This window comes from Hyaloscypha bicolor, assembly GCF_002865645.1.
Source record: "Hyaloscypha bicolor E unplaced genomic scaffold K444scaffold_118, whole genome shotgun sequence".
Lineage (NCBI taxonomy): Eukaryota > Fungi > Ascomycota > Leotiomycetes > Helotiales > Hyaloscyphaceae > Hyaloscypha > Hyaloscypha bicolor.
This window is the reverse complement of record NW_020194620.1, coordinates 1,130,565-1,155,049: the sequence shown is the minus strand read 5'-3', so window position 1 is coordinate 1,155,049 and position 24,485 is coordinate 1,130,565. Positions and strand designations below refer to the sequence as shown.

Genomic DNA, 24,485 nt, shown 5'->3' with positions numbered 1-24,485 from the left:
AGTTTTCAGACTGGCGGTGAAGAGGAACTGCTCGTGGTGGACTGAAAAAGCGGCGCTGAATTCTCAATGTCTCAAGTCGCCTTGGACTGATTCAGATACTTCCCCTCCGCAAGTTCCTTTGCTTTATTGTACACTCAAAGTCTACCTTCTCCTATTGTCTATGAGGTTCTGGAACTGTGAAAGCCGTCTCCGTTCAATGTCCAGCTTGACTGACACATTGATAATTAGTGCCGCTTTTTCTGCTCTTTAGCGTGCAAACTGAGCAAACATCGGCGCAAGTGAGGTAGGTCCGACTAGCTTGCCCCTGGGCGCCAACTCGCGGGGTTGGTTCCGAAGAATTGCTCCAGCTGGGAGAAGCTGCCTGTATTATAACATCGTGCTGTTCACGGCTGATGCTGCAGACTTGACCAGCGTGAGGAATTATTCTGAAATAATTCAACCGCACTCCGTGCACGAGAGAGTATTGACAATAAAGACAAAGCCCGCCAACGCTGGACGTTGAACTCCATTCCGCGCTAGGCGATAAGATTGGATCGAGCAGGGGTACTCGGTAGCGAGGGGTTTTTTGTGAAGTTAAATTTTGAGCTCGACAGTCACATCTAATAATACCACTTTGTGCTTTGTGCAAATGCCTCCCAAGAAGAAGCAGGTCGGGGGACCCATTGAGGTCGCGCCTTCACCTTCGACTTCGAAGCCTCCAGCTCAGAAGAATGCAAGTGCCTTACCATGCAGACTGGAACTGCATTAACTTTTATTGCAGCCAGAACCACAAGCAGAAGCACCAGCTCCAGCACTCGTTGCGGACCCCGCGAAGCACAAACGTACCAAGACGAGGGTTTCAGTCCAGGAAGAACCCAATGTCTTCAAGCAAGATGATTCATTTTCGGCACTCCTGGAACCATTCTACGCTGGGAAAAGTCTGACTGATCCTATCGACACAGCCAAAGACAAATGGAACCTCCTACCAGCATTTTTGAAGGTCAAGGGACTAGTCAAGCAACATATCGACTCCTTCAACTTCTTTATTGAGCACGAGATCAAGGAAATTGTGAAGGCCAACAAGAGGGTAGGGAGCGATGTCGATGGGAATTTCTTCCTAGAGTTCGTCCACACCTTGCATTTCGAGGATTGTTTTGACAACCCACCAGGTACACAGACGTCCGAGTAGGATCTCCAGAACGCCTCGAATACGACGATCGAAGGCCCCAGAACGAAATTACCCCCAACGAATGCCGTCTCCGCGATATGACATATGCTGCTGCGATTCGGGTGGATGTAAAGTACGTTCGAGGCAAGGAAATAATCAGCCGAAGGAATATTGCCATTGGAAGGCTTCCTATCATGCTTCGCAGCTCGAAATGTCGACTCGCAGGCAAGAATGACCGGGAAATGGCACATATGAATGAGTGTGCTCTTGACCCGGGTGGATATTTCATTGTCAACGGTACGGAGAAGGTTATCCTGGTTCAAGAGCAGTTGAGCAAGAACAGAGTTATTGTCGAGACCGATGTAAAAAAGGGTATCGTCTCTGCATCTGTGACGAGGTATGTGTGTTAATACCATTCTCGAACACATTCTGACATCTAGCAGTTCTACTCACGAACGCAAATCGAAGAGTTATGTGCTGATGAAGAAGGAACGGATTTACCTCCAGCACAACATCCTCCAAGAGCCAGTGCCAATTGTGATTGCACTCAAAGCATTAGGGATACAGTCAGATCACGAAATGCTGCTTCTTGTGGCGGGAACAGACAGCACATATCAGGACGAGTTCTCAGTGAACTTTGAGGAGAGCACAAAACTTGGCGTCTTCTCTCAGCACCAAGCTCTTGAATACGTTGGGGCTCGAGTCAAAATGGGTGCACGGAACAAGAGTCAGGGCGCTCCCCAGCGCAGAAATCACATAGGAGACGCTCTGGAAGCCCTTGCCAACATTATCATCACCCACGTACCAGTCACTGGATTGGACTTCCGCCCAAAAGCACTCTATATCTGCTTTATGGTTCGTAGAGTCCTCATGGCGATGCATGATCCCAAACTCGTGGACGATCGAGATTACGTTGGTAACAAACGCCTAGAACTGGCTGGACAACTGCTGTCATTGTTATTCGAGGACTTGTTTAAGAAATTCAACGCTGACCTTAAGATGAATATCGACAAGGTCTTGAAGAAGCCGAATCGGACCATGCAATTTGATGCTTATAATCATATCCAATCTCATGGAAATTACATCACGCTGGGCATGCAAAGAGCGATCTCCACGGGGAACTGGAATGTCAAGCGTTTCAAGATGGACAGAGCTGGCGTCACGCATGTTCTCAGCAGACTGAGCTATATCAGTGCCCTCGGAATGATGACTCGCATTAGCAGTCAATTTGAAAAGACTCGAAAAGTCAGTGGGCCCCGAGCTCTGCAGCCATCTCAATTTGGGATGCTCTGCCCTTCTGATACCCCTGAAGGTGAAGCTTGTGGTTTGGTCAAGAATTTGGCCCTGATGACCCATATCACGACAAATGACGATGAGGAACCTGTAAAGAAGTTGATCTTTGTCCTTGGGGCAGAAGACATCGTTTCTATGAGTGGGAAGGAGATCTACGAAGAAGGCGCCTACGTCGTTTTCGTCAATGGCACACCCCTTGCCCTCACACGACAGCCAAAAGGATTCCTAAACTCTTTCCGGAAGTTTAGACGAATGGGCCGTGTCTCCGAGTTCGTGAGCATTTACATCAACCACCATACAAATGCAGTACATATTGCCACGGATGAGGGACGGATCTGCCGGCCACTTATCGTGGTTGAGAATCAAAAGTCCAAGGTCTCGGTACGATATTTAGAGGCTCTAAGAAAGGGCACCATGGACTTTGACGATTTTCTTTACAGAGGTCTCGTCGAATATGTTGATGTCAACGAAGAGAACGATTCGAACATTGCTCTTTACGAAAACGAAATCAACGAGACTACGACGCATCTCGAAATCGAACCTTTTACAATCTTAGGGGCCGTTGCAGGCCTGATTCCATACCCTCATCACAATCAATCTCCCCGAAATACCTACCAATGTGCAATGGGGAAGCAAGCTATTGGAGCTATTGCATATAATCAATTTTCCCGAATCGATACTCTGCTTTACCTCATGGTCTACCCTCAACAACCGATGGTAAAGACCCGGACTATCGAGCTGATTCATTACGACAAGCTTCCAGCAGGTCAAAATGCAACAGTTGCTGTCATGTCATATTCCGGATACGATATTGAAGATGCTCTTGGTTAGTTACTTTTTTTTTATTAATCTTGTCAATACAGATGGAGTCGGGAGCCATTTGGTTGCACCAAAATTGCGCGGGCCCAAAAATGCACTCTTCCAACGAGGAAAATTACAACAGACACCTCAAATCGAAGAGCCATATCTCAAAAGCTGCGGGAATCCCCGTACTCAAGTTTGCAATCAAGCGAGCTAGAACTGCCTCAAAGAACCTAGCAGCCAAGAAATACACCTGTACTGTCTGCAATAAGTCCTATGGATCTCAAGCAGTCCTCACTAGGCACTACGTTTCCAAGATCCACCTTGAAAAGGTGGCTCTGAGCTCCCAGAGCTCCTCCTAGGCACCACGGACCATTTTTGGAGCTATCACTAACCAACATTGTCTAATAAATTCTTGAAACAGTCCATATTCTAACCTTTTGGTGCCTAGTTCTCAACAAAGCTTCTTGCGATCGAGGTTTCGGGCGATGCCAAGTCTTTCGAAAGCATACAACACAACTACGAAAGTATCCCAACAGATCTCAAGACCGCCTTGCTGACCGGCAAATGGACGACAAGAATCCAAGCATGCCCATCGCGAAGCATGCGATTCTCGGCCCCGATGGTCTTGCAATGGTAGGAGAGAAGGTCATTTCAGGCCAGGTCTTCTTAAACAAGGAGATGCCCTTGAATACAACTTCAACAGGGATTGGTTCAGACTATGGAACAAATGAACACAAACCTGCGCCGACGACCTACCGAACTCCAGACCACGCCTACATCGACAAAGTCCTGGTCTCCCAAACCGAGGCGGAAGCAATGATCATAAAGGTCCAAACAAGGCAAACCCGCCGTCCCGAGCTGGGAGACAAGTTCTCCTCCCGCCACGGACAGAAAGGCGTCGTTGGCATCATCGTCAACCAAGAAGACATGCCCTTCGCCGACTCTGGCGTCACACCAGACATCATCATGAACCCGCACGGTTTCCCCTCCCGCATGACAGTCGGCAAGATGCTCGAGCTCCTCTCCGGAAAAGCGGGTGTCCTCAACGGGACCCTGGAATACGGAACCGCATTCGGAGGGAGCAACGTCGACGACATGGGCGACATCCTCATCAAGCACGGCTTCAGCTACTCCGGAAAGGACTTCCTGACCAGCGGCATCACCGGCGAGTCCCTGCCAGCATACATCTTCTTCGGGCCCATCTACTACCAGAAGCTCAAGCACATGGTGCAAGACAAGATGCACTCTCGAGCCCGCGGCCCAAGAGCAATCCTCACACGTCAACCAACCGAAGGTCGTTCCCGCGAGGGTGGGCTGCGTCTGGGAGAAATGGAGCGCGATTGTCTGATTGCGTATGGAGCGAGTCAACTGCTGCTGGAGCGGTTGATGCTGAGCAGTGATGCGCACGAGGTTGATATCTGCGAGGTGTGTGGGTTGATGGGATATCAGGGGTGGTGCCAGACGTGTAAGAGTACGAGAGGCGTGACGCGGATGACGATGCCGTACGCGGCGAAGTTGCTAGTACAGGAGTTGCTGAGTATGAATGTGCTCGTGAGGCTGAAGCTTGAGGATGAGTTTCCGCATCCAAGATAAGGCAGGTAGAAGTGAGAGATGGGGAGAGATGCATGTGAGGCGTTTTGTTAGAGTTGAGTGCATAGCCATGGCGTATGATGAGATGCCTGAATAAAAGACATCTTAAAATCTCACATGAATCACGTTCACGGCAAGATGTCAGGTCAAGATTTGGAGAGAAAGAAAGGTCTGCTGCAAACTATCCACCCTCCCGGCCATTTACGAGAAACCAACCGAAAGAAGCGGCATTACCATTATCCATCCCTTTTCAATCATCCATCAAACGTCAGAAAAAGAAGAAGGTTCTCCAAATGCTCGCTCGCTCGCTGGAAAATGCAGTGCAAAGTGAAGAAAGGTTGCGTCCATCGTCTCATGTATAACCCATTTCTCATTCTGAACCAGCTGCTGGCTTAAGTTGCAGGCTATCTTTCTCTGCATGGAGTTGCTGCTGAATGATGCCAACCTCCTAAGCCATGTCATGAAGCAAGAAAAGAAGCCAGAAGGAGAAATACAAGATTTCCTCTCTTCCGTCTTCTCATCTCGCAATTTCAATTGCGTAGAAACCGCAAAAACCCTTCGTTTTCGTAACTCGGTATGGTGCAATCTCGTGTGATATGAAAGGAGAACGCCGCCGATGTTGTGTGAAATGAAAAAAAGGAAATGTGTCGTCAGTCATAATTCATAATATGCATGTATTCATGCCTCATGTGCTCCTCGCCCCGTCTCAAATGCAGGATGCTTAAAAGGTATCTCTATCCCAATGGAAATCGTCATCAGCCTCTTGCTTCTTGCTCTTGCTCTCTTTGGGTGCTGGTCTCGGCTTGGTCAATTTCGTAGGTCCAGATGAAGTCTTGGAGGCCGTGGAGGTTTTGGAGTTGTTGCTTGCGAATGAGGCATCTGTTGTCTGGATTATTTGGCCGCTATGGAGGCGGATGGCCTTGGGCATTGTGGGCATAGGTGGAACGCTGTCATCGGTGGTGGGATCCGCGCTGTAGGCTACATCGTTACCGATGAGTTTACCGACTGCGGTTATTGATTGCCTGGCCTGAGAGGGTTTCGTGTAGTCTAGACCTGTGAAAGAAGATGAAGGAGGCGGCGAGAAGGATTGCTTTCCTTTTTGAGGGATCTTGCTCTTCTGACCCGGGGGCGGAGGGCTAATGAGCTTCTTTCCTCCTTTTAGGCTATTTCCTTTCATTGGTACTGAAAGAGCAGAAGTCGATGCTTTTGCTGAGCTGGTGTTGTGACTGAGCTCTCCTAAGCCGGCGGGTGTCACTGTCTTCGACGTGGAGATCCTGGGCTTAGACTCTTCGGAATCCGGAACAATCTTTTGCAACTTCCGTGGTCGAGCATCATCTGTGTTTTTCTTTCTTGGCGTTGACTTCTTGACCTCTGATTCTGGGTCAGACTCTGAATCTTGAGATGGCTTGTATACACCACCATCATCTGCCAGGCGTTCGAAGGTGCTCTTTCTCTTCTTAGTGGGAGTCTTCTTCGCTTGGGTCTTCTCGGCTGCCGGCTTGGCTCGCTGTGGCTTCGGGGTTGTTTCGCGATCGGATTCGTCTTCAACATAATCGCCATCATTTGGATCGTATGCCTTTGTGGATGGTTCGCTGATGGTGGTAGCCGTCTCGATAACCGTTTGACCAACGTCAGAAACAGCTTTTCCCTGAACCGACTCATCATGCTCCACAGTCGGTAGGACACGATCTTGTGGTGGTGTTGCCGGTTGTGTTAATGGTTTTCCAACCCATGATGGTGATGTTGTAACCTTGTGCTTAGGTACCATAATCTCCTCTTCTTTGACCCTCACATCGTCAAGAGTAACGGCCATGCCAACCTCGACATGACTCTCATTGTCGCTGAAGCTCGGATCGGAGTCAACATAGCCACTCAAAAGTCGTTCAGATGGAAGAGAGGCAAGAGCCCCCGGTACAAATCGTGCTCTGCCAATCTTGGATGGTGGCTGACCGGGAAGAGGCTCCTCCGATGCTTCGGCAAGTTGACGACGAGCTGCTTCTAATTTGCCCTCCAAGTCACTAATCCGCTTGACCAACTTCTGCTGCTTTTGCATGTCCTTCCGTGACGGGACCCGAGGGACAGGACGTTGATATTGATTTTCGTCAGCAGCATTCTCAGTTGCCAAAACCTTCTTGATACTCGAGATTGATGGCTTCTTGAAATGGAATGGCTGCTTGGGGGTCGAGGCAATTGAGGGAGCCAGAGATCCAGCATTCGAGGCCGGACTTTCGTCACGGCGATCACAAAAGATTTTGGGGGCTTCGAGATAGACTCGACCTTTTCTCTTGTCCTCTCTCGACGTCTCCCTACTCAGTCGACGACTGCCAGCATCATGGCCAGCAAACTCGATACCAGAATCATGCTTGCTACGCAGGGGACTTGGGTCTGAGATAGGCTGACGAGGACCGACGCTACGACCTCGGAAATGGCCAGCCTCCTTCAGCTCTTTGTACATCTGCTCCGCCTTCTGCTGTCTCTCACGCAAGGCTTGCAGATGTGCAGTTTCCTCATCTTCCACCGGTGATTGCTGTTTCGACCAGATCTTCCAATTGTTTGGATTGAAGGTGGCAGCCAAAGACTTGCCAAAGCGAAATATACTTGAATGGCGAGACGCCTCTGTGTCCGCAACCGCGGAAGCAGCCCGAGAGTTATTGCCACGGGTTGTGAACTTTCGGTGTCTTGCCAGCTTTCTTCCACGTGCATCCTCCTGTTCATCATAATCGAATTTCGACCTGAGCTCCTCATCCGTGCCAATATATGTGGGTGGTGGCTTCTGGCTTATCCGATCATTCATGCTACCTTCGACGAACTTGGAAGAGCGAGCTTGTGAAACCGGTCGACGGAGGGAGGAAGGAGAATTGGGTGCCTTTCGATTTTGTAGGGGGCTTCTGGAATGGCCATTATTTTTTGGACTGGTGTCTGGCAGAGGCCAACCACTGGAACGTTGTCGCTTTCCCGAATGAAGAACTTCGTCAGAACCCTCGTGCTTTGCATTCTCGCCATAGTCTTCGTTTTCGTTAGGCAGCTTAGATTCGCGGTTGCTGAACAGTCTCTTGGTGCCGGTTTTCGATTCGAATTGCAGCGTGTGTTGTTCACGGTGTCCGTCGAAAGAAGGTGGTCTCGAGCCCACCCGGGGATGCTGGTATGAGATCAGTACTGGATCCCATGCTAGGGAACCGAGAAAGTGGACTGACCTGGTACGTGGTTGCCATCTCCCACGGTTTCTCTGCAGCGTTCGATCTTCAACCGTAGGTCTGCATCGGCAGGTGTTGCGTACGGCTTCGATTTTGTGGTTTGTTTATGTTGACATTACCCAGCTAAGAAACGGAAGAGAGATCGGTATGGAAAGGTGATAAGAGGTGAGAAGGGGAATTTATTGCCTACGGAAGGGAAGGCGCTTGGGATAGTTGGCGTTTCTTCTCAATTCAGCAAATTGGTTCTCCTTAATTGTGCGTGATGCAGGTGAGATGTTCCAAGACATCTGACGTTGCGGCGGCGGGCGCTGTGTTGTCAAACGCGTTAAAGCGCGTCAACGGGCTGGCGTTCAGCCTTAAATTAAAAGTGCCATTTTTGGCCGCAGACAAAGCAGCTGAATTTCAAGCCTGGTGGAAGATCGGGTGAATTTTGCTCAATTTGACGACTATCCCTGTAAGACAAGTTCTTTTAGATTTTACTGTCCATTCATTACACACTGCTAGACAAAAGTGACTACACACGTAATTTTGATGACGAACTAAGGTTAGAACTCAGGGTTTGCTTCCATCACAGCCATTGCACGAGGAATTATGCACACCAGAAATTAAATGATCATCGAATCCATACATTCATATCCTACCGAGCACACACTGTTGGCTATCTAGACTCCATCCCTACTTAATGCTCTCCTAAATTACAGAATGGCCCCCAGCCCAGTCCCAACAATCCTGAACCCCTCCAAACTCGAGTGACATATGAAATGGTGTTGTGTTGTGATCCAAAGGATAAAGCAGTGCTTCCACCAATTCTAGTGGAAAATGAACGATAAGGTGACGTGTGCTTTTAGCTGAAAGGTGCAGAAAGACTCGAACAAAGGCCGCCCAGAGGTCGTGCCACAGAAGGAAATCGAATTCGTATGGAGGTCGTGTTGAGCCGAGGAAAAAAGGTAATGGTGGCGGCTGTCATATATGCGGTGAGCTGACAGGTGCCAAATGTACGAGACGAATAGACGCGAAAACGCCGGCCGTGACTCCATTTGGTATAACACAAAAATAATTCCCAGACAAGACCAACGCCAAAAGGAGAGATTTGCGAGGCGAAGGCATGCAAGATTTAGTCGAGGGTGGGAAGCTCCCGGGTGTAGTCGGTCCCATCGGCCCGCTTGTAACTCATCTTGACATCCCCCAGCTCGTCATCGTCGTCCTGCGCTTGGTTGTGTGAGCTGCTCGGACGCATGCCATTGTAAAGGGGTTGGGTAGCTGCGGCTGATGCCGCGCTGAACACGGCGTCAAAAGATCGCTTGCCATTTCGGGTAGCCTCCGCAAGAGGAGGAAGCGGTTGGGTCGTAGGCTGGCTGAAGGAGCTTGAACGCTCAGGAGCCCGTTCATAGTTAGGACTATGCAAAGGCGGAGCAATACGGTTCACGGAGGAGAGAGGACCAGGTGGCGAAGTGAGACTCTCATACTCAACATGATGTAATTGCAACGGTGGAAGGGTGGCAGGAGTATGAGGGCTTTGAGGGCGAGGAGCGTAACCCTGATAAGGAGCACGGTTGTACCCCAGGTCGACAGCTGGAAATTGGCTACCGTGTGGAGCCTGTGGAGGGTAAGAGCTGGACGCCCTCCTGCTGTACTCGATCTCACGCGGGTCCCGTGGAGGATTTGTTGGATGTGCTGACTGAGGATACTGTCTGATATCATATGTGAGGTTGCTCTGCGGAGGAGGTGGTGGTGGTGCCGCGCGGAATTGGGCTGGAGCTGGTGGAGGGTAGGCATTTGGAGCAGGTTGGTATGCCTGGGGCGCTGGGGGAGGAGGAGGTGGTGGTGGTTGATGATAATGAGATGGTGGTGCTCCAAATTGCTGGGGACCATCGCGGCCGCCAAGGAAGCCCAAGTGGCCTCCTGGAGGGGGAGGAGCATGTCCTTGAAGTGGTGAAGGAGAATACTGCGGGTATCCTTGTTGATACTCTCCCGACTGGCGGCGCTGCTGATCAGGATAGGCTCGTCCGTCGGGGCTCCCGCTGTGCGAGCGTTCTCTGTTGTATGGGTCGTGAGGCTGTTCCGCAGCTCGGCCAGGACGAGCATAATCGTCCTCAGCGACGTCGTCAAAATCCGCACCGGACTTGCCCTCCCGTCTCCTCATACGCACATCACGTCGGATGCGGACTCGGCACCCTTGCTCGGCGACAGTCCGGCTCAGCACTGTACTTTCGGCAAGACCTGGGAACTTCTTCGCACTGAAGACAGTAAACTGGGCCGACTTGACCTCCAATCGCCAGTCAAACGACGAGTCGGGGGCATTGGGGCCAGTCATGATGTTCGGCTTGCTATCGTTCATGGATTCTGCATCGCCATCATCTGCCGGCTTCTTTGTCTCCTCGTAAAGGTTGAAACTAAGACGATACTTTCCCTCGTGGCGAACAGAAAGATCGGGGAAGATGAAGTAGCCCGCCTCGGTGGGTCGATCAAGGTAGGCCATTCCAGAGACTGGCATTCCCGTCAGGACTGGGACCTGAGGAGACGGTGGTTGTGGGAGGCCGCGATGAGGTGCGATGACACGAGACACTTCCAGAGTAGCAAAAAGGAAGAAGTTGGCATTGTAAGAGAATGTGATGTCTTCCTGCTCCTTGCCCTCTCCTTGGAAGATGCGAAGTTCAACAACAGGAGGTGGGTCAACAGGCCGTCGATCAGCGGATGCTGGACAATGTCAGCAGTGCAGCACGACGGGATACTGTGTTAATACTCACATTTGGCTCCTGATCCACATGCTCTGGCTCGCTCTGGTTGTTGAATGACCGTGAGGCAGTATGTGAGCTTTCTTCCGCCCTTGGTGACTCGCGAGATGCTCGCCGTCGACGGCGGAGGAGGTGCGGCCATTTTCTAATTGTTCTAAAACTATTCAATCGCACAGGAACAATTCTCTCACGTCGGTTGGGATCCTCAGAGGCCGCGGGTTTTATCTACATCCAACGGTCAGCCCTGTTCCGTTCCCAGACAGTTTTGCGACCCGGCGAGGTAAAAGTCATTCCCGACACCCAAATTGATGGGTTTGACCAAGCGAGCGCCAACAGGAAATGCTCACCTCTCTGAACTTCAAACTCCACGGTCGGAAGTCGTGATAACTTCAGGAACCAGGGGTTCAAAGGTCCCACGAGCGTGGAGGTCCTTTATCGATGCGAGGATAGTTCGTCCTTGCTGTCGGGGAGGCCGTGTCGAATTCCTTCAGCACCAGCACTGGGCTGAAATCGGGGTCGCTTGCTACGGCGGGGCCTGTGTTAGGAACACAGAGAGAGCGAGCAATGGGATCGCGGGGCCTCGAGCCGTTCGAGCGTCGACGTGGTTGCCTATGTCCTTTCGCTGTGCGTTCGACCTGTCGTCCTGAAGTGTCGACGACGAGTATCGAGGGTCGAATGGGTGTCGGGAGAAGCGTACTCTGGCAGGAAGAGAACGGAGGAGGTGTCGGCTGGGAGAAGTGGCAGTGGCAGTGGCAGTGGCCGTGGGCAGGAGCAGTGCGACTGGCTGGCTGGGGGGGAGGGGGTCGCTTCGATGGCCTGGTTTGGGATGGACGCTGGATGCTGGATGCTGGATGCTGGGTGCTGAACACTTGCACGCTTGAACTCTTCCTGGCTTCCTGGCTTCCCAGGTTCCCACCCAATCTCAAGGGCCACCAACGACCAGGCCCCTCTGCACCGTCCCCACTGCCCCAGGACGTGTTGGGAGCGTCGTTGGCGCAGCAGGCCGTGGAACCGTGGGAACTTGGATTGCCTGTTCATTGGCTCATTTCCGGCCGGGCTTTCTGCAGGTGTGGGCATTGGACCAGGGGCTTTGTTCCCACCAGGGTTCACCACAAGTGGCCAGCCCGCATTCCATGCCGCTCGTCATCTGCAGACTGCAGACTGCAGTGGGAATTCTTCGGACCATGCTCCAAGGAGGTTAGGCCGCTGTGGGCCCGACGGGTGGAAACTGGGTCGTGCTGCCGTGGAAGCGACCCTCCTCCATGCCCCCCCATCCTCTTCCCGAAGGCTGGTGTTCCGTGGACGCACTACTGTGCAACAACAACCCTTCAGATACAGTACTGTGCTAGATCTCGCTCCCGCAGCTCCCCCCCCCCAACTGAAAAGCCATGAGCCTTTGCTCCGCTGTCCTCGAATCTGACTCGACGTGGAGGATCTAAAAGGTCCAGTGGCACTACGGAGTGTGGGGAGAAGCGAGTCTCGGCCAAGAGTCCTGGGACTCTGAGTAGTGAGTGAGAAACCGGTCCTCGGGCTGTCAACCTGTCTCACCAGAATTACCACTCCTCGCGCCGCCTGAGGTGGCGCCGCTGCCTTTCCTTTTCGAATGTGTCCAGAGTCCAGGCTCCAGGGACGGGCTCGGACGAGGCCCCCAAACCCAGCTCTACTTGTACCGAGAACAAGCCGGGGGAGTGTCAAGTTCTCAACCCGCCAGACAGGTGTATACGAGTAAATCGCTGGCATCTATGAAGTTTCAAGGGGCTTCACACGTTCAGAACCTCCCATTCTTGACAGTCTCTGACTCGGCCAGCCTGCGGCGGAAATCTCCTCCAATTACTGTGCTCCGTACTGTATTCGCAACCGATTCAGGGGTTGGTAGTTCACCAGGGTCTACCGAGTGCTCGCGCAATTCTCCAACTGGAGGCAAGTAAATTTAGATGTCTGTGAGACTGGGGCAACGGGGATCAACATCCCACGGGCACGTTCCAGCTTCTCGGCCAACGGGACGGGTACTCAGAGCAGGAACCGCTGATGGCGGCTAAAATATATTTTGACTAAAATATATTTTGAGCTGGAGCCTTCAGTTGGTTTTCACACGTTCCACACAAGTGCTGAAGACTTCTACTTCGTATTCTCGGGCTCAGACGAGCCTAGCGGACAATAATACCCAGGCATACCATCCAACCAGCAACTCCGAAAGCACAATTATTAGTATTATTGCGAGTTGTCACCAACTGGGCAACTATCACTTCTCTGGCTAATCGAATTCAGCTCTGGGCTCTCAAACTAGTCACTGAGTGAACTCGGCCCATTTTCTCAGGCCCTCAAACCAAACGTCCGGGGACGGAGTCGCGTTTCGAGGGCATGATGGAGAAGCGTGAGCCACTGAGGCTGGAGAAACCAACACGGGTCCGGTTATTCGTCGGCATGGTCATCTCCGACTACTGCTTTCCCATGACCAGCGAATAGGAGCTGCTCAAACAAAGTGGCCGAGTTTTGGGGTGCCTCCCTTGGCCGTTCAATGACCCGCGCAACCTCCTCCATCCCGGCAGCTCCACTCGCCAGCCGTCGCCTTTTCTCTTTCTTTAACAACCCCATGCTCGGGATGTTTCCCCGGCGCTGTCCATGGCATTGGTCATGAACTCCACATGGGGTTGCCTGTCCTGGTTCCTTCTCAATTACTACGGAGGTACTAGTATGGTACAGACTCAAAGTATCAAAGCCATTCAACAGCATCCATTGCACGAGACATCAAAATGAACTATCAGAATCGACGGATCGTCACTTCTCACGTTTGTCCCACGTTTTCCCATCGTCCCACATGGTCATCCAAGAAGCGGGCCACAGAAATGCTCTCGCACCTCCCACAGTCCAGCGGCTCAGATTGGGTGCAGCTCAGTGGAGATCGCAGAAAGCCTGCATCGAATTAGTGAGCCATATGCACAGGTCATCACCGATGTTACTTCTATGCAAGGCTTGTGCAAGCCCAAGCCAGCTTTGGCGGAGCAGCCAGGGCAGGGCAGGGCAGGGCATCTCAACAGGCCTTGTGCTCCGAATGCCGAAACCGTTGCGATCTAGATCTTGATCTCGACCTCTGCCTCTTCAGTCTTCACCTTCCCAAGATATCCTTACAGTATCTTCAAACCCGCATTTTTGATCTTCATTCTCCAACCTTGGGCCATCCTTCTTCACAGTGCAGTGTTCTGCTGCTCCCACGGGTTGGGCGGCGGGGACTTGCTGGCTCAACCCGGCGATACATCCACTGAAACGTCGCACACAGCGTCTGGGCTCGCCATTTCTCTGGGACGCTGGAACCGCTCTGAGAGGGCAAGAGTCACCCCCAAGCTTCACGGGCCTTTCCCAGCGAGACGTACGCTCGCACGATTGGGCGGAAGATCTGGGCACTCGCGGATGAAATCCTGTCTCGGGAAGATTGAGAGGCGCCCGTGTCTCTCAAAAGCCGGGCCAGCCAATGGGATGAGCACTCCTTGACTCCCGCGGGATGTGCGCGTGGATGGTGCATTGGTGCTGCATCTTGGTCTTGGCCCGGCCTGTGCTGAAAGCAAATGATCGAATCAGCGAAGCCCAAAACTGCTCACCCCGCACCCGCGATAATTTTGATGCCAACAGAAGGTTGCCACTTAAAAGACGGTGTTGGTCATGGCTGCAAGGTCAAGTGGTGGGGCAAGTGCAGCTCTGTCGTGGTGGGTCCTGCATACCGGAACTCTGACTCCTGAGTGCTGATGACTGCGCAGGGCTCTTTCTTGTCGATACCAACATGCAAGTGCTGTCAGAAATCCGTTGGAAGCCTCGTATATCCCGGATCATGGGGAGACAATAACGCTATCCTCCCTTAATTTTAAGCGGCTCTTCTACTCTTCCCAGCAGGATCGCGCATAGACGCCCCTGCGGTGCCAAACCTCCCAAGCAGCCACCTCATGGAGAATGGGGTTTCCAGTCTAGTCCGATTGGGACAGCATCTTCTACTTTGAAGTTTACTCCAGGGCTGCTTGAGACACTGGCCTTTCAGTGGTCAAGGCTCACCTCGAAGTTTTTCGTTGTGGGTGCTGGAATGCTCGGAAAACAAGGTCAGACGACACACCTCGAGTCAATCCAGAAGACGGAGGAGGTCACTTCTACATCTCAGCCGCCCCATATTTCCAGTACGAGAGCGGCAGCACACACTCTACGGCACCTTCGTGTGAGTCTCAAAGATGAGCCCTCCTTGTTCGAATAACGCTTAGCCACAGCTGTCAAAATACTGGATGAATGGTTGGTGTCACTGACCAGGGCATTTGCGCTTGTTCGTCTCCATCACTTGGTGGTCTCGGAATGCAAAACGAAAGGTTGGAGCACTGGCCAAAACTCTCAGTGTGTTTCTCTAGATCAGCTTTCTCGATCATCCCACCGCATCTCGATGAAAACGTTTACCAGCTTTAGCGACCAGCAGCAGTACGGACAAGTACAAAAGATTCCGATGGCGATCACAACATTGCCACCGGCACCTTCTCATTCCGTGCAGCCACTACACCATCACGTTGACTTGCACTACCTTAGAGCTCTCACAGGTGATACGAATAGGCCACCTTCCAGATCACAACTCTGTATCCGGGACCGCACTGCCTCCACACTCACCACTTCCCAAACAAGACACACAAAAGCAGTGTCACGACTCATTCCCCTCTCAACCTCTTCCCCTATTCCCAATCCATGCGAGCCCTCTTTTCCTGCAGCCAAAGTTGCACGATAGCTGTGGCTACCCGTGTAGCAGCCTGCACAAAGAAGGAGACCTCGTTGTCTCACCCTCAACCTGCGCTCCGAAACTTGACACTGCCGCGATGCAGCCTCTGCTATGTACAATCCAGCATGGAAACAGCTTGTTTCGGCACCTTCGAGTCTATTCGAGTGCGATGTTGAGGGTTTCGTACGTGTCACTGTTTCATGTTCATTAACACACTCCCCAGATCTCAGCGGATCTAAATCTCCGTCGATCGATATCATTTCGTGTTTCCTTGCTCAGCATATTCGGGGCATCGTCAGCCGCACTCGCCGCACCATACCACCAAGCCTTCCTTCAATACTAGGATGAAACGTGAAAGCCTCTTTTACTGAAAGGAGGAGATCAGACCATCGAGCACAGGTCTCCATTCTCCACCCCCTCTTCCATAAGAATTGGATCATGGCATCGGGTAAGGGCATGAGACTCGTCATCGGAGATTTGTGCAGCCACCCGTCACGAGTGCCGAGAAAGTGCCTCCCGTCGAGAATTCGATGGCTGAGATCTACTGTAGGATGGATGTTGATGGCCAGTGGTTAAGAACGTGGCTGACGTCCGCAAGAACTTGTTTTGAATGTAGGAGGCCGTGTGAGACTTTGAAAGATGCTTGCTCGGAGGGAAGGAGGGGGATGTTGAAGATCGTGCTTTGATCATTAAGTGGACAGGATGGGGTCTTGAATAAACTTGGAGTACTGACTGGTGGGTGTATGTAGCCAAGCGGCATTCCACGCCAGATCCCGCCCGAAGAATCATTTCTGTGGTAGGTGAGGAAGGGCAGCCGCCTCAGAGATTTAGGTCAGGATTGATGATCACGGCCCGAGGAAAGGGAGCTTTTAAAAAGTATGCTTCCATTCATTTTCTTACAGAAAGGCTAAACGCTATGCTAAAAGTGCCGAGTGAAGTCACGGTATCCAATCCTCCAAAAGCTTCACAAATTACCTCTCTCTGCCTGCTCCCTCTCAATAGCCTCAAACAAACTTTTGAAATTTCCAGCTCCAAAGCCATCAAAGTCGTTCCTTTGAATGATCTCAATGAAAACTGTGGGACGATCCATCAGAGGCTTGGTGAATAACTGCAAGAGATAACCACCTTCATCGAAGTCGATGAGGATGTTTAATTTCTGAATGACATCAAAATCTTCTTGCAATTTCCAATTTCTCTTGTCCGTCTTCAATCTGTGGCGCATGGTGGTGTAGTATGTTTCTGGGACGTTGATGAACTCAACGCCTCGAGCTCGCATGTTTGTAACAGCGGCAATAATGTTGTTTGTTCGGAGCGCAATGTGCTGGACACCAGCACCCTCATAAAAATCAACGTATTCTTCAATTTGGCTCTTCTTCTTTCCGGGTGCGGGCTCGTTGATAGGCATCTTGACGACGTTGTTTGGAGATGCCATGACAATCGAGTTCAGGGCAGAGAATTCGGTTGATATCTGAGAATCATCGACAGACCAGAAACGGTGAAAGGAAAGACATCTCTCGTAATACTCGCAAGCAGCTTCCATTTGTCCCCAATCCTGATTTCCAACACAATGATCAATGGCTTCGAGTGTGATCAAGGGCAGAAGCCGTTGGAGGGGATCGAGCTTGGAGCCAGGGATAGACTTGTAACCTGGGAGGAAGACACCGTGATATGAGTCGCGGGATATCAAAGTGTGAGTTGTGTCTCCGTATGTTCGGATGACTGCGGTGGTGACGGATCCGTCCTCGTCTGACCTTCTGCGAGTAGACTCGACGGAGACAGCACCTTGCTCAACAGCTTGCCTGTATACTCCTTCCACATTGTCCACTTCGAAAGCAACGTCCTTCACGGCATCGCCATGCTTCTCGAGATATTCGTGTATCTCTTTCAGTAGCTTTCGGTCTTCGGGCGATATTGGGTCATGTTCTTCGAGGCCGGTATGTGATTTGATGGGTGAGGTAAGAACGAATCTGATATCGCCATTCGCAACGACGTAGGAGGCAGTATGTCGACTTCCAGTCTCGAGGCCCCTGTATGCAATCGTGGAGAAGCCGAGACGAGTAGTATAATACGATGCCGCTTGTTTTGCATTTCCAACGTACCAGGCTGTAATGGGGCTGTAATCAGTAAGAGTCCCGCTGAACCTGTCAAGAATGGCAGAGTTTGACTTACTGATGTGATCGTAGCCGTGGAAGTTTGGCAAGTCCTGTACAGCACCATTCGTATGCTCAGACGTGGGGAAGGTCAAGGAAATAGGAGTTAAGACTGGCGGGGTGATTGCTGATGGAGCCATGACCAGTGACGTATGGAGAAATAAGAGAATAGGTTTGGAGGGAGTAGAAATGCTGACAATGGCACTATTCACTTTCTTTGAGGGAGCCTTGGTGATTTATAACAAAGAGAAAGGAAAACTAACTTGGCGCAAGCGGGATCTCACCTCATACATACATATCCAATTGCCTCTAGAGTGGAAACTACGATCAAATCCCATCCAGGATTACAGTACACTGATTACGAAGGTTCTGGCAGACCGATCGTGATTGCTTGATGTTGCCTCCACTTGGAGTGAGGTGCGGAAAGGAGGGAAGTCGCCGAGAGTACCCGCGCATACCCGCACCTTCATTCAGCTACTCGCGGCTCTCCCACGTCAGAAATCGCCTTTCAACGTCCAAGTAACGTGATGAACGTTAGAAGGCTCGTATGTACAGTAAGTTAGTATCAAAGCAGGTGCTTACTTTCAAATCTTGAAATCGCTACGCTTCATAAATTCCTTTCAGTCCTCCTATGTCCGGAACCTTAACATTCCTCGCTCCCTTGCGTCACTTTACCCTTCAAGGAAGGCACGACTGATTACTTAAGTGCCTTTTCATGGTTTTTGCTATCTCAGATCTTCATCTCCAAGTTCACAATGCCCTCCGCATCTCTCACAAACCGTGACCTGTTCATCCTCGAAAAAATCAAGGATCCAGAATCGGGTCCCTCAGCACCCGTTCTCATCGACTCTTCACTTCCTCGAGACCCCCACATCACAGACGATGTTGTCTACCAAAAGGTAACTCAGTCAGAACGAGCTATCATCTCTTCGATGCAAGATGTTGAACTCCAGATTGCAAACCTGAAGCCAGTCGTTTCGGATCCATTAGCCCAGTACCTCTCGAGCGTTGAAAGGCTGGGTGAACTGGTTGAAGAGTACCCCGATTATGCTAGTGCGAGGAACAACAGAGCCCAAGCTTTGAGGAGGATATATGGGGATGGAATATTGGTGAAGGGGAACTCGGAGAATTTGACGGATGAAGCAACGCCTCTGCACAATGAAGCTTCAGATGAAGATCTAAAAGCTGCGTCATACACCATCCTTGACGACCTGAGTAGTGCGATTAGCTTGCTCGCACCAGCAACACCTTTCATGGCTATCTCTAGTGAGCACTTCTCCATGGTCATTCTATCCTCCAGTCTCACCCAAGTTCCCACCAAATCTGGGACATCCCCGGATTGCTTCTTCTTCTCACCTCAACTTAGAACATTCAAGCTGACCCCGTCTAGCACAAGCAGCAAAAACACTCTCACAAGCATACACCCAACGAGGAGCAATATATCACCTAACCGCCAAACACCTATCTAAACAAAACACAGGACTTCGAATCGATCCGGGACGAACTGAACCCAAATGGTCAGTAGTTGACTTTGAAGAGAACGCATCGAGAGACTTCATGATGGGTGGAAGGTATGGTAATGAGATTGCGAAAGCGTTGGCTGTGAGTGCGAATCCAACGGCGAAGTTGTGCGGGGAAATGGTAAGGGAGGCGATGAGGAAGGAATATGCTAGTGGTGGTGTCTCGTGAGATGTTCAGGCATTGGAGTTTGGGCTCAAAGCAGGGTTGTTAGGACTCGATGTATAAATTAGAAGTCTTCAGGATAACAATCTATTGTTAAGGGAGGTGTTTTCAGCTTTCCGGCCCCGACTCGGCATGAAAGGCCAGTGAACTCGTGACTCTCGCTTCCAACCTCCGCCTTCATAGAATAGTATATCCTCAGCCTAAGTAAGCCACAACAAATTGCAAATCTTCTATTATAGCGACAGTAAAGATAGCAAAAGCTCATCGGACAACCTCGAACTAACTGTCGGATTTGTCTCTTAATTTACAATAAGAAGCATGTCTTGTCATTCGTCCTCGGCCCAAAAATATTTCTACTCGATCTCCAAACCAGCAAAACGGATTCTATCCAGGCCATAGCGTGGATGGGGAGACTAACGGAAGAACCTTTATTAATAGCAAACGTTCTAAATCGAAATATGTGAACGATCGGCAAAAGGTTTGCCTCCTACCTCAATCACTTAGCAAGGAGTAGAGTAGGAAGTGAGGGGGAAATGCAAAACACTAGTAGAGAAACCAGGAGAACCGAATTTTTTCCGTGAACAACGTCAATCAACTTCAATAAGTTTGGTTTTCTCCGTTCGCAGGGGTGGTTCGAGTGGTGAAACCCCTACTACTAAGGTTCTTCTGATCTTTGACGAGGAGAAAGCTTGAACGCTTTTTGGTCGTTTGCGGACAGCTATGAGATGTTAGATAGAATGTGTACATTTGATGTGCAAGGAACCTTGCCATGGTCGGGGCAGGGCGTTGTATGCTCACATAATTCTTATTTTGGCATATAAAACCCGATTCACTTGGAATCTTGGCATCTCACTGCATGGCTAACCTTCCGTGCCATGTTTCATGCATCTTCTAATTCAAGTTCTGGGTTCGGTAGAACTCATAACTACAGGAGTAGTCTCTTGATCTTGTCTCCGAGGAAGTTTTCATCCTGTTTTGGAAAGGAACAAGCCTGTCTAAACAGTATTCTACATTTCCGCGAAGCCATATCTGTTGGGAAATAATCTAAAACGATGCAAGTTTATCAACATGACGTGACAAAGGAAGTCGTGCCAATTAATACCCTTATAATCCGCGAACCTTTAAAACGCCGCTGAATGCCATCACTTCCCCGCTCCAGATTCCCCATCTATCTTCTCATTGAGCCTTGGAGCCCGTCACTTGCCTCCTTGCCAACTGACAGTGCTCGCACCTTCAGCATGCAATCCCTCCAACCTCAAATCCAACCCCTCAGTACCTCGGTGTCATCCTCTTAGTCTGATCTGCCATCGCATACCCACTATCATTCGACTCCAAATCCCTCCCATGATGTTCCATCTCACCTTTATTAATAATCCTACTGGGGTGATAAACATTAAACAACACCATCGTCAAAAACATCAACGCCGCATCGAAGACATAAAGGAAGACCTCATGATCCAACAAATACCCATCCTGACCCATGATATACTCCACGATACGAAACACGGAACGGATCATGATCATGAAACTGGCGCCGTAGAGGACGAAGAGGTAGCTTTGCCATGGGACGGAGAGTTGCTTAGAGCGAAGGGAGGGCATAGCGCGGAGGCGGTAGTTGAAGATCCCGGCAACGAGGATGAAAAGTCCGAAGAAGAGGACTTGAATCCCCAGACCACCGGTGATAATGTTCTGTCCGAGCTTGACACCGCTGTCGCTGGTGGCTTTGGCTAGCATTCCTCCTCCTACAAAGTGTGTCAGCTTAATGTTCTTCGACAGAAGTAAAGGATTTGGGACAGGGAGTCCTACCTCCGGACTGTGCTAGGAAAGATATGACATCTCCAGCAACGAAAACTTTGGTGAGCCACTTCACCCTGACTGGGGAATGCGTTTCTCCATCTGTTAAGACGATTATCCTCCCAAGCACCATATATATGGAAGCTGCGAAGAGAGCGGGTGCCAAGAGCAGTAACAGACTTTGGCAGATGTAGGGACCCGTTGACCAGTTCGGAGACTGCGTTGCGGAGATGGCTCGGCCGACATAGCCAATTGTTTCGACTGTTTAAATATCAGACACTCTCTAGGGCATTGCGAAAAGGGGATGAGTTGACTTACAGAGACCGCCGATGACGAAGGGGATAAAGTACCAGGTTCTCTTTCTGGTCAATTGGAAAATATGAAGAAACGTTGTGATGCCGAAAAGAGCAATGAGTACTATGGCTGCGACTTTATTGGGGTTGTAATGGTAGAGAAGGTACTTCGTTCCTGGAACAAGCCGCTGAATCAAGGAAAGCATGTTGAGCAAGAGACACTAGGAGGCTGTGAAAGGCTTCGAGACCTCTGAGAGTAATCAAGCAATCGCCAGGGGCTTTGAAGTGTTTGAAATGCTGGGGAGGACGTAATCAAGCAACGTCAAGTGTCTGCCAGGTTGTCTTGGGATGATGGAGAGAAAGTATTTTGTTTATATTCGAAGAGTGGCTGGGGGTCGGATGGGTGGAAAGGCAGTTGAAGGGGGAACTCGCAACTCTATATACATCTTGGAAAGCGAGTAACTGGGATTAAAATAGCTAAGACGCGTTATCAACTGCAAAATGGCAACTTTCAGATTGCGCTGCTGTGGCATAGTATTGAAGCCAAAGAAAATAAAGGTGTGGAGCGGAGAGCTCGCTCGCATCGTCGTATATCGTACTTTCGTACCACAATGTTCGCATTCGCATTCGGAAGTTTCCAATACCCCAAACGAGGCTTGTAAGGGCACTAGAGACAACAGAATAGGCGCGGCTATCGTAGACTTTGGGCAGATGAGGTCGCCAAGAGATGCGCGGGCGAAGCGAGAAAATAAGCTCTTGCGCCAGCCTCGCAACAGTGTCTATTTCAAAGCGACCTCGGGTTTTGTACGAACGTACTAATGTGCGAAGCCCAGTCTCTTCCCCGTCACTCCAGGCTGCCATCACAATCCGCAGCGCTTCGCCTGCTCGCTGACGTACCAGAACTCGTACTCCGTACTGGGACTCGGATTCAAATGCTGGCAATTGGCCTGCTTGGCCTGCGAATTCTGGAGCTCCCTCCTGGAGATTTCGGCTTGGGGCCGACCCCCTTGCAGCAATGGACCACCAGACCGGCATGAATACAAAGCCCTCGGCTCGAAAGACGCACCGGAAGACTCGTACCGGTTGCCGGACTTGCAAATCGAGGAAGATTAAGGTTAGTGCTGCCAACTTTGCTCCATGTTTTGTGTCCATTGGAAGATAATGATACTTACGCACGTGATCCAACTTCATCCCCTTGGAATCGACTCTCCTTGATTGGCTCCCTCGGTTTCGTTTTACAAACTCCCTTGACTGCCGAGATATCTTTCTCCTCTCCAGCACAAGTCTCTATCCTCTCCCTGTTCTCAAACTGAAGGGGAAACCAAGAAATCTGGCAGTATGAGTTTTGTGCTGACAAGCCTCACTGTAGTGCGATGAGCAACGTCCTAGCTGTCACAATTGCGTCAAGCACTCGGTAGTTTGCGACTTTATATCACAGTCGATTGGAGGAACCAGCAATTCGGGCAGAGGTACACAAGTAAGTAGTAGCTTTACTCCTTGACTCTGGCCCATACCAAATGCTGACGAAAATAGGTGACCAATTCTCCTCGAAATGGCTCTACCGGAGGTGGGCCAACGCCGGATTTCAGCGGAGACACACCAATGTCCCTCCACGATGTGCAATCAACCCCAGGGCTGAATTTGTTGGACTTGGAACTTCTGCACAATTACACAACCTCAACCGCTAATACCCTCCATACCGACCCTGCTATGAAAACGTTATGGAAGATAAATGTAAGCCTTGCACTCCTACCAGCGGTGATTTCCTTAGCCAGACTGTTTAGTTAGGTTTGAGCATTCACGTCATGGGCCTTTTTCGTTTTAGCGAGATAGCAAGCGTACTAACACCACCTAGGTTCCTCAACTTGGTTTTCAATACGACTTTGTGATGCGTGGCATACTGGCCCTCTCTGCTCTCCATCTGGCTCGATATCGACCTGAGAAGAAGGAGTTATACAACTCTCAAGCCATGCTTCAACACCAAATTGGGCTTCGTCAAGCGACAAATGCTCTGACAGAAATCAACGAGGAGAATTGTACCGGTGTTTACATCTTCTCAGCACTCACCTTATTCTTCACAGTAGCAACTCCTCGCAAACCAGGAGACTTCCTTCTTGTGGGAGATAATAGTATCGCGGATTGGTTGGCCTTGGTCAAAGGCACTAGCTTCATCGTTGAGACTTCCCCGAAGATTTTGTTTAACGGGTCCCTCGGACCCATGTTCAGTGCTGGACGACGACGGTATGAGCTGCGCGAGAAGCTTCTTGCAGAAGAGGCACCAGAAGATAGTCCCCTCGCTGAGCTTCATCAACTCATCAATAGGAGCACCGTCGATCGCCAGGACGTTACCATATACCTAGCCGCCATCGACAGCCTCCGAAAATCCTTCGTCACATACCCCGGGTCTGGTCAAGGCCCAACCTTCGAACCAGCGGATGTTTTCATATGGGTGTTCGAAGGGAATCACAGCTTCCTCGAGCTTTTGCGGCAACGCACACAGGAGTCCCTCTGTATATTCAGCTATTTCTGCGTGAGTCTCCGACGCCTGGACTCTTGCTGGTGGATGGAGGGATGGGCTACTCATCTCATCGCGAGGATCTACCATCTGCTTGATGAAGAGCATCGACTATGGATTCGATGGCCAATTGAGGAGATAGGATGGATTCCGAGTTAGACACAGCACTCCTTACCTGTGACAGCTGTCATCGTCTTGCTTTGGAATTCACGATTCGGTTGCAAATGGAGTTGGCCTCTGTAAGGTCTAGATCCTTTCTTGAATTCGAGGAATAGCATTTGTCAAGAGGTTCAAATAATCAAAAAGGATGGGATTTTGATCTTCGGTGCTCTGTGGAAGGTTGTCTGGGGTGGGAGTCGTAGGTATCGATGGAGAGGACGCTTTCGGTATTGGAAGGACTCAATTATTTGATCCGGGAGACAAAGATGGTGCCTTCAAGTCATGAAGGAGACTTTAGGGACTGCTATGGCCTGCTGATTGCTTCACTGAGAGGCCGTTCGTTACAATAGAAATGTACAATAGCGAATGGATTCATTTGAAAATGTCCTA

The 24,485-nt window shown here is 50.5% G+C and overlaps 8 protein-coding genes across 8 annotated transcripts; 3 read left to right on the top strand and 5 right to left on the bottom strand.

The window, feature by feature from the left end:
• Window positions 1-607: 607 nt before the first annotated feature.
• K444DRAFT_616197 (beta and beta-prime subunits of DNA dependent RNA-polymerase) lies at window positions 608-4,991 on the top strand. Its single transcript, XM_024880880.1, has 5 exons — window positions 608-712; window positions 761-1,101; window positions 1,149-1,544; window positions 1,591-3,266; window positions 3,693-4,991. The coding sequence occupies exons 1-5, from the start codon at window positions 629-631 to the stop codon at window positions 4,835-4,837; spliced, it is 3,642 nt and encodes a 1,213-aa protein (XP_024733274.1). The 5' UTR covers window positions 608-628; the 3' UTR covers window positions 4,838-4,991.
• Window positions 4,992-5,555: 564 nt separating this feature from the next.
• On the bottom strand, window positions 5,556-8,046 carry K444DRAFT_632788 (uncharacterized protein; the record flags this gene model as incomplete). Its single annotated transcript, XM_024883519.1, has 2 exons — window positions 5,556-7,973; window positions 8,029-8,046. 2 exons carry the CDS (start codon window positions 8,044-8,046, stop codon window positions 5,556-5,558), a joined length of 2,436 nt encoding a protein of 811 aa, XP_024733273.1.
• Window positions 8,047-10,093: 2,047 nt separating this feature from the next.
• On the bottom strand, window positions 10,094-10,878 carry K444DRAFT_510875 (uncharacterized protein; the record flags this gene model as incomplete). The annotated part of the gene is made up of 2 exons (XM_024873450.1): window positions 10,094-10,725; window positions 10,776-10,878. Coding segments are annotated over 2 exons (735 nt in total), but the record flags the coding sequence as incomplete, so codon positions are not given.
• A 4,376-nt stretch (window positions 10,879-15,254) lies between these two features.
• On the bottom strand, window positions 15,255-16,019 carry K444DRAFT_61470 (uncharacterized protein). Its single transcript, XM_024880578.1, has one exon. The coding sequence runs from the start codon at window positions 15,759-15,761 to the stop codon at window positions 15,309-15,311; it is 453 nt and encodes a 150-aa protein (XP_024733271.1). The 5' UTR covers window positions 15,762-16,019; the 3' UTR covers window positions 15,255-15,308.
• Window positions 16,020-16,354: 335 nt separating this feature from the next.
• Window positions 16,355-18,000, bottom strand: K444DRAFT_616193 (4-hydroxyphenylpyruvate dioxygenase). Its single transcript, XM_024880879.1, has 2 exons — window positions 17,671-18,000; window positions 16,355-17,604 (listed from the first exon to the last, which is right to left on the bottom strand). Exons 1-2 carry the CDS (start codon window positions 17,789-17,791, stop codon window positions 16,466-16,468), a joined length of 1,260 nt encoding a protein of 419 aa, XP_024733270.1. The 5' UTR covers window positions 17,792-18,000; the 3' UTR covers window positions 16,355-16,465.
• Window positions 18,001-18,284: 284 nt separating this feature from the next.
• Window positions 18,285-19,436, top strand: K444DRAFT_616191 (uncharacterized protein). The gene is made up of 2 exons (XM_024880878.1): window positions 18,285-18,917; window positions 19,042-19,436. Exons 1-2 carry the CDS (start codon window positions 18,407-18,409, stop codon window positions 19,338-19,340), a joined length of 810 nt encoding a protein of 269 aa, XP_024733269.1. The 5' UTR covers window positions 18,285-18,406; the 3' UTR covers window positions 19,341-19,436.
• Window positions 19,437-20,323: 887 nt separating this feature from the next.
• Window positions 20,324-22,039, bottom strand: K444DRAFT_594827 (RTA1-domain-containing protein). Its single transcript, XM_024878373.1, has 3 exons — window positions 21,447-22,039; window positions 21,141-21,389; window positions 20,324-21,076 (listed from the first exon to the last, which is right to left on the bottom strand). The coding sequence occupies exons 1-3, from the start codon at window positions 21,625-21,627 to the stop codon at window positions 20,604-20,606; spliced, it is 903 nt and encodes a 300-aa protein (XP_024733268.1). The 5' UTR covers window positions 21,628-22,039; the 3' UTR covers window positions 20,324-20,603.
• A 984-nt stretch (window positions 22,040-23,023) lies between these two features.
• K444DRAFT_536217 (uncharacterized protein) lies at window positions 23,024-24,095 on the top strand (the record flags this gene model as incomplete). Its single annotated transcript, XM_024875357.1, has 2 exons — window positions 23,024-23,155; window positions 23,277-24,095. 2 exons carry the CDS (start codon window positions 23,024-23,026, stop codon window positions 24,093-24,095), a joined length of 951 nt encoding a protein of 316 aa, XP_024733267.1.
• Between the last annotated feature and the right edge of the window lie 390 nt (window positions 24,096-24,485).

What these genes read in the sequence shown, in the direction of transcription:
- K444DRAFT_616191 (XM_024880878.1), top strand. Translation starts at nt 18,407, where the DNA reads ATGCCCTCCGCATCTCTCACAAACCGTGACCTGTTCATCCTCGAAAAA. An exon ending in ACCTTTCATGGCTATCTCTA is followed by an intron (nt 18,918 to 19,041) that starts GTGAGCACTTCT and finishes GACCCCGTCTAG; the next exon opens with CACAAGCAGCAAAAACACTC.
- K444DRAFT_616197 (XM_024880880.1), top strand. Translation starts at nt 629, where the DNA reads ATGCCTCCCAAGAAGAAGCAGGTCGGGGGACCCATTGAGGTCGCGCCT. An exon ending in GTCTCTGCATCTGTGACGAG is followed by an intron (nt 1,545 to 1,590) that starts GTATGTGTGTTA and finishes GACATCTAGCAG; the next exon opens with TTCTACTCACGAACGCAAAT. An exon ending in CGATATTGAAGATGCTCTTG is followed by an intron (nt 3,267 to 3,692) that starts GTTAGTTACTTT and finishes TTTGGTGCCTAG; the next exon opens with TTCTCAACAAAGCTTCTTGC.
- K444DRAFT_594827 (XM_024878373.1), bottom strand. Translation starts at nt 21,627, where the DNA reads ATGCTTTCCTTGATTCAGCGGCTTGTTCCAGGAACGAAGTACCTTCTC. An exon ending in CTTCGTCATCGGCGGTCTCT is followed by an intron (nt 21,390 to 21,446) that starts GTAAGTCAACTC and finishes ATATTTAAACAG; the next exon opens with TCGAAACAATTGGCTATGTC. An exon ending in TTTCCTAGCACAGTCCGGAG is followed by an intron (nt 21,077 to 21,140) that starts GTAGGACTCCCT and finishes CACACTTTGTAG; the next exon opens with GAGGAGGAATGCTAGCCAAA.
- K444DRAFT_61470 (XM_024880578.1), bottom strand. Translation starts at nt 15,761, where the DNA reads ATGATATCGATCGACGGAGATTTAGATCCGCTGAGATCTGGGGAGTGT.
- K444DRAFT_616193 (XM_024880879.1), bottom strand. Translation starts at nt 17,791, where the DNA reads ATGGCTCCATCAGCAATCACCCCGCCAGTCTTAACTCCTATTTCCTTG. An exon ending in CCACGGCTACGATCACATCA is followed by an intron (nt 17,605 to 17,670) that starts GTAAGTCAAACT and finishes GCCCCATTACAG; the next exon opens with CCTGGTACGTTGGAAATGCA.